The sequence below is a fragment of the Lycium ferocissimum genome, chromosome 2 (assembly GCF_029784015.1).
Source record: "Lycium ferocissimum isolate CSIRO_LF1 chromosome 2, AGI_CSIRO_Lferr_CH_V1, whole genome shotgun sequence".
Classification (NCBI taxonomy): Eukaryota; Viridiplantae; Streptophyta; class Magnoliopsida; order Solanales; family Solanaceae; genus Lycium; species Lycium ferocissimum.
Window position 1 is genome coordinate 68,618,167 of NC_081343.1, and position 7,174 is coordinate 68,625,340.

Here is a 7,174-nt window from a genome sequence, read left to right on the forward strand (position 1 = left end):
GCATTCACAGCTGTAGAATTATCTTCAGTGATTGTTAAATTTTCGTATCACAAATTGAGCAAATCGAAAAAAAATTGTTCTCCTCTTTCGCGGAAACGAAGAACTGAAGTTAAAGAACAAGAAATTGCAGCTAGATTTAGCAAAATCGCAGTTAACACTGCTCTGATACCATGTTAAATTGAAGAAGAATGCATAATAGAATTGATGGCAACAATGGCGGTTACGGTGGAAGAAGAAGAGAAGACTTAGAGAGAGAAATATTGTATTGGGAAAAAAAATATCTGACTTTTGTATTGAATGAACTGAACTCTAAAATACATTTATCTACTTTTACTTATACTTTCCTACCCACTATACATTTGACCACTGACTAATTTGACAACTGTGATACAGCTCATCACACTCATCTAACCGATTAACTAACTTGGTACAACCATAAATACATACAAGTACAACTATCCTAATGCAGTGGTATTAAACAGTGCGACAGGACACAAGTCCAAATGCTTTGCCACTTCTTGGACAAAACACTAGCTCTGGGTGCATCTTTCCGTTGGACCCGCCAAAGAATTTGATGGATTAAGTTAAGTGGCAAATTTGAAATTCTATCGACACTACAGGCAATATCTTGTCCTCCTAATGTAGTTTCTGTATTTGTAATTTTATGGCTGTTTGGCTCTTTTGGAGTTTTCCACACAAACTTTCTTGCTTGTGGCATTTTTGGAACGAAAGGGAGATGATTTGGCTGAGATGAAAAGAAAATCTTTTCCTGTACTCTGTTCAAATTTGCTTTGTAAATAGGGAAAGAAGCAAAGGAATATAAAGGAGGCGTCATGTCATCAGAAAAGCTCAAAACATCAGTGAATTCCTCGTGGACGTAAAACCAATATTTCAATTGGCTTTATATTTTCCATGTCTAATCAGCCAGCTAGCACCATTTCTCTACATTTTTTTTTTTGGGAAGAGGAAGAGTCTTCATAATCAGCTTTAATTCTATTTGTGTAGACAATCAAATCTATGAACGTCGAGAAGAGTGCTCATGGTAACTGATCTCCTCCACTTTCATCCATAACTCTAAGGGGTCGTTTGGTAGAGGGTATAAGGCAGGGTACACCGGTACTAAATTTTTTAGTTAAATTTGTACCACGTTTGGTTTGAGTTATTAATTACTCCCGGTATAAAATTATACTACAATCTTGGATAATATTATCCCATTGGAAAGCTGGTATAACTAATACCCGTATTAATAATCTTGGGATAACTTTTCTAAATGACCATCTTACCCCTTAACACATTCTGCCTGATTTACGCATTTTCTACATAACACGCACTCATTTTGCACAATTCTGCATTTTTTGGCTTCATTTTTTGTATTTTTCTGCATTCATTTTTGCATTTTTCTGCACTCTTTTTTGCACAATTTCTGCATTTTCTGCATAGTTTCTACACTCATTTTTGCACAATTTCTGCATTTTGTGGCTTCATTTTTTGTATTTTCTGCATTCGTTTTTGCATTTTTCTGCATAATTTCTGCACTCTTTTTTGCACAATTTCTACAGTTTGCATTTTTTGACTTCGGTTTTTATTTTATGATTGTTTACGCACGTTTGCAGTTTGCATAGTTTTAGGCTTTACGCCCACTTTTTTGCATTTTTCTGACATTTTCAACATTTTTCTGCATAAGTTTTGTACTACTTATGCACAATAAGCCATTGGAATATCAAGGTTAAAATTGAAAACGAAAAGTTTATCCAGCTTTATCCAACTTCAAATCAAACACATGCTTTGGATTATTAATGGTATATCCCACCTTTAATCCAATGAACCAAACAAAGAACTAGTACTAAATAATCCAGGGATTATTTAGTCACAGGATTATAATCCCAGCATAACTTTGTCCGCGTACCAAACGACCACTAAGGGATCGTTTCGTACACGGATTAAGTTATTCCGGTATTATAATTCTAAAATTATAATCCCTAGACTATTTTATCCCACTTGAGAGATGGAATAAAATAATACCAAGCTAGATGGGATAAGATGGGTTATCCAAGACTAAATTTGGGATAATTTTATACCTTGTTTGGTTGAAGGTATAAATTTTATCCCAAATTTAATCCCGGGATATCCCAGCTTATTCCACCTACCAAACGACCCCAAGGGTGGAAAATCTGTTCAATTAGTAAGGCAAACAAAGTGGACAACCAATATAGATCTTTCGCATAAATCATGAAGTATCAATTCTGCCTTTTAAAAGTTGGTTGTGACACGTTAATTGTTCCCAAACTTTTTAAAAAAACTAATCTCTCAGTCTCGTGTTGCGCGGACATTGTTAAAAGCACTCTCGCTATTTTCTTTTTTGCATGATTACATTAAACTACAGTATTCTAATATCACTCGTAGTTTAGCACACATAATCCCTAACGAACATTACAAAGGTTTGCCAGTATGACTAAATTGCTCGTTGCGGTTTTCGCCCTTATCAAACGAGTAGTAATAGCCCAAATTATATTCTACATGTACTAAAGAAACCCGGAGGGGATGATCTAATTTGACGCAATCGTGGCATTAACTAATAAACTCTTCGAATTAAAAGCACTTTAAACAACTGCATAAATATATTTCTTGCATATGAAATATGTGATTCATTAAGTCACCGGATCAACTGTTTGGCAAGCTACAAGCTAAGTCTGTGCTTCTACTTCACAATAGAATGAAGTTTAAAACAAGAAAAATTTCAGTAATGCCAAGAAAGCATTCTCTCGATCTAGTCTCTCTAATCATTGTATGCTAGCTTCTGCTTGTGTTCCAGTTTTTGTTCTGGGCAGAAGGCTGAAATAATCTCCACATCATCCGCTGTAAAACTGCATTTGCAATTATAAAATATGAAGGTTGTCACCCACAATTAGAATAGCTGAAAACATATTCCAGCGTAACAAGTTTCCATTTACATTGTCAATCATATGCTAAAGCAATATACTAGAAAACCCATAAAACTCATTACTCTACTTTGTGAAATGTGTGCAGCATAACTATGAGTTCAAGGTTCAACGAGGCCAAAATTGACGACATACTAAAAATAACAAAAAGCAATAGCTAGGAATTAGGGAGATGAAAGAAGCCAAGTAGAGTTTACGAGTACCTCAATGATTTTTGAAACGGAACCCAATGTCAATGACAAAGTCTTCAAACCCGGAAGAATCCAAATAAAGCCATCTAGAATTTTTTTCGTACTGCCAGTAGATGATTCAATTTGCAATTCCAGATTTTTAATACTATTGATTGCTGGAAGTAATGTCTCGGTTAACTCATCAGGAAAGATGATATCCTGACAACCAACAAAAACCAACTCAATATATATAATCAATAACCAAACAATTGAAACACTAAGGCGATGTCATTTCAAATATTTGAAAAATAATTCAAATAAATGTTCGTTAATAAATTTGGCCTATTATGTCAATATCAACTGGAAATCAAGATAATTCGAATAATATAATGAAAATAGATTTAAGGGAATAATGTATTTCAAATTTCAAATCTCTTCACTGACAGAACAACAAAAATTCTAGTCCACGTGTTTGATTAACATCTATACTCTAGCAAAAATGCAGTATGGCACGAAATACAGCAACAATTGTAAACACAAATAGGATTGGACAACCATAACAAAAAGGTTAAAGAAATGTTTACCTGTTCATTTTGGCAGATCAAGCACAAATGCTTGGCATGAGCAAAAGACTCCAAAATCTTTCGTACCCAAATGTACCAGCGAGTATTAAGCACTTTGGGTCTTAAATGGAGTTTAACAAACTCCAATTGACGAGAAGCCCATATTCCAGGAAAAGACGTGAGTTGACCACAGTATTCAAAGGATTTTAAGTTGGGAGCATGTATTATTATCTCATCAATGCTATCAATGGTGTGTAACTTCAGCACAAAGTTAGCCAGATTCTTGTGAGAAATAAAAAGGCGTGGCAAATAATTGTCGAAACCAACACCTCCGCTAAAAACATCGAGGCGGCAACCATCTATCACAAGGTTCTCAAGTAAAGGGAACCTATTGATAAAAGGGCTCAATGTCCTTTCTAGGACATAAACTTTTTGCAATGTCAAATTCTTGACCGTACTGGTGGACGCAATCTCGAATACATACTCATCCACTTCCACCCTCAAGTATGAAAATACAAGAGATTCCAGTTTTTTGGACTCTACTTGTAATTTACCGCCAAAGGCAGTGTATTCCACCATCAAATATTTTAGGTTAGGATTTGGAACTAATATAATGTCCAACTCTTCTGGAAAATACTCTACGATCAACTCCTCGATTCGAGGGCACCCAGCAATGAAATCGGCAAATACAAAACCATCAACCGTCATGATATTATGTAGAAAGAGGGACCTTAAATTAGGAAGCATAAAAGAGACTGAACTACTAATCTCACACTCTTTGATGCTTAAAACAACTAATATAGCACAGGAAAATGCAAAACCAGATAAGGAGAAAAGGCGGAAAGGCTCCCCATAATTAAGTGCTTTTATATCAAGATGTAACGTTTTAACCTTATTTTTCAAGGCAAAATCTATCCATCTTTTCCCCAGCAATTCACAAGAAGATCTTTTATCAACAGTCATTCGAAGAAAGAGCATGCCGATTTCACCATTCTCCAAATAAATATCTGAGAGAGAAGCCCAAATGCTTAGCCATTTCTTGGACAAGACACTAGTTCTGGCTATATCTTTTGGTGGAATCCGAAAAAGAAATTGACGGATTATATCGACTGGCAAATTGGAAATTCTATCGACACACGCTATATCTTGTCCTCCTTCAGTGGTCTCTGTAATTGTAATCTTATGGATGTATGACTCTTTTGGATTTCTCCACATAAACCTTCTTCTTTGTGACATGATTGGAACGACGAAAATTTATTGTTAGATGAGTAGCTTACTCACTTCAAATTTTTTGGTTTAATTGGTAAAGAGGAAGCAGCGGTATATAAAAGGACATGTTCTCCTAGGGCCCGTTTGGAAAGCCACCATGTAATTGGAATTGAGTGTAATTACTGTTTTGTATTTATCAAGTGAAATTAATTCTAATGATCAGCATGTAATTTGGTGTAATTTGGAGGGGTAATTACACTCTCCAATGTGAGAATTAGGTGTAATTACACTCTGTAATTATATGATTACTTTTTTTTTTTTAATTTCTATTATTTTAATTTTATTTTATTTTGACATTTTAAATTATTTTTATATATTATTTATCTTTCATTTTCTTTCTTCTCATTTTCCAATATTTACTTCTTGTGATTCCATATAATTGCTCGTATTTTTTAGATTTGTTTCTTATATTCTTCATCGTTATTATTCTAGTTTGAAACTACACTTCCTAATATTAGAAAGAATGAGTCATTAATAAACTTGACATATAACGAGTGATATATTATCAAAGTAGAATTCCTTTATTGAATGAGGTTATAGACACTTATATGTTTTCACGTTCTTTTGAATTATATTTACTTAAGTTATTTTGGAACTTATTTTATGTTATCATATTAAACATTTTTTTTCTTGGATTTTGAATTTATGTTATATTTTCGATTTCAATTTATTTGATTTAGTACTATTCATTTGTTGTTTTGCATTGCATGTTGTTCAATTTCCACTTACAATTGATATATTATTATTATTTTTGTCAAACATTTGAATACTGTTATGACATTATATGTATAAATATTAATCTTTCTGTCAAACATTCGGCCTATGATATTATTACAAAATGTGTGCTTTTAATTTTTATAATTAATTAGATTAAAACATTATCAATTTGAAAAATATATGCCATTATTTTTATAATATTATTTACAAATATGTTATTATTAATTAATATATTTTCAAGAAACAATATGTATCTTAAATACCTAAAGGCACATATTTGTCAAGTATTAATTTTTATTTTTACACTAATCTCACTGTATAATTACACATGTATAACCAAACAGTATGCTTGTAGTTACGTTATGACAAACAAATAGATCATCATAATTACTATAGTGTGTAATTATTGGGCTGTGGGTAGTAATTACACCAATTCCAATTACCAGGTGGCTTTCCAAACAGACCCTTATTAGAGTCTTAAAAGACCAAACAGACCCTTATTAGAGTCTTAAAAGACCAAACAGACCCTTATTTTTGGGATTATTTCTCAATAGACATGTTTACACTTTATTCATTCACCACGGAAAAAGAGATCTGACACTCGCAAACACTTCCTCGTATTCTCTTTTATATTTTTCTTCCTTTTTTTTATTTTTTATTTTTTATAAATAAGTTTGCTGTAATTTTTGGATATTTTAAATATTTATTTGGTAGCGCACGGTTCTAGCCTGAAGCATTTATCTGTTTTCATGCCAATATTATGCTAACATTATGTTATGATTCGATTCTATAATTATTGTTATCTCTTTTACTTTGATTATTTTTAATATTTGTACTGTTAATATTTTTTATTTAAATCTTTTATTATACCTTTTACTATAGTATTTCTTTCAAATCATTTCTTTGAAAAATAACTTTTCTTGAGTTGAGAGTCTACTAGAAGAACTCGTCTATCCCACAAAAATAGGTAGATGTAAGTCTTGCACACCCACCTCCTCCGAACCTCACTTGTAGAAATATACTGAGTGTGTGGCCAGAGATCTTCACTTTCCTCTCTTTCTCTTTCTTGATTCTCTCAGTAAAGTCAACCACTTTTTAATCTGACTCAGCACTTCCTTTGTCTTTTTTCCTTGACTAATAGCCATGCACCCACACCTCTCAAAAGATCCAGCTTTTGGGGCTTTTCTTTTGTTCTTTTTGGGGATTTTTATTTCCTTTCTCTTTTTTATACTACTACCTCCGTCTCCACGTGTATTATTTTTTCTTTTTAGCTTGTTTGATAAAAAATCTTTATTTCATTTTAGGTATCTTAATTTAATTTTTAATGATAAAATTTAAGAAAATTATATAATTTTAAATAAAAAATGTCTAATATAAAAAAATACTCATCTGTCTCAAAATATTTATCGTCCTTACTAAATATACTTTCTCAATCAAAGAATTTGATGGATTAAGTCAAGTGGCAAGTTTGAAATTCTATCGAAACTACAGGCAATATCTTGTCCTCCTAATGTAG

At 32.6% G+C, this 7,174-nt stretch overlaps 1 protein-coding gene across 2 annotated transcripts; it reads right to left on the minus strand.

Moving 5' to 3' along the window:
• Positions 1 to 2,589: 2,589 nt before the first annotated feature.
• On the minus strand, positions 2,590 to 4,979 carry LOC132047090 (FBD-associated F-box protein At5g22730-like). 2 transcript variants are annotated; one of them, XM_059437987.1, is made up of 3 exons: positions 3,694 to 4,979; positions 3,143 to 3,328; positions 2,590 to 2,864 (listed from the first exon to the last, which is right to left on the minus strand). In XM_059437987.1, exons 1-3 carry the CDS (start codon positions 4,906 to 4,908, stop codon positions 2,850 to 2,852), a joined length of 1,416 nt encoding a protein of 471 aa, XP_059293970.1. In that variant the 5' UTR covers positions 4,909 to 4,979; the 3' UTR covers positions 2,590 to 2,849. The 2 variants fall into 2 exon arrangements, with proteins under 2 accessions (XP_059293970.1, XP_059293969.1); XM_059437986.1 differs by having other exon boundaries at positions 2,590 to 3,328.
• Positions 4,980 to 7,174: the final 2,195 nt, after the last annotated feature.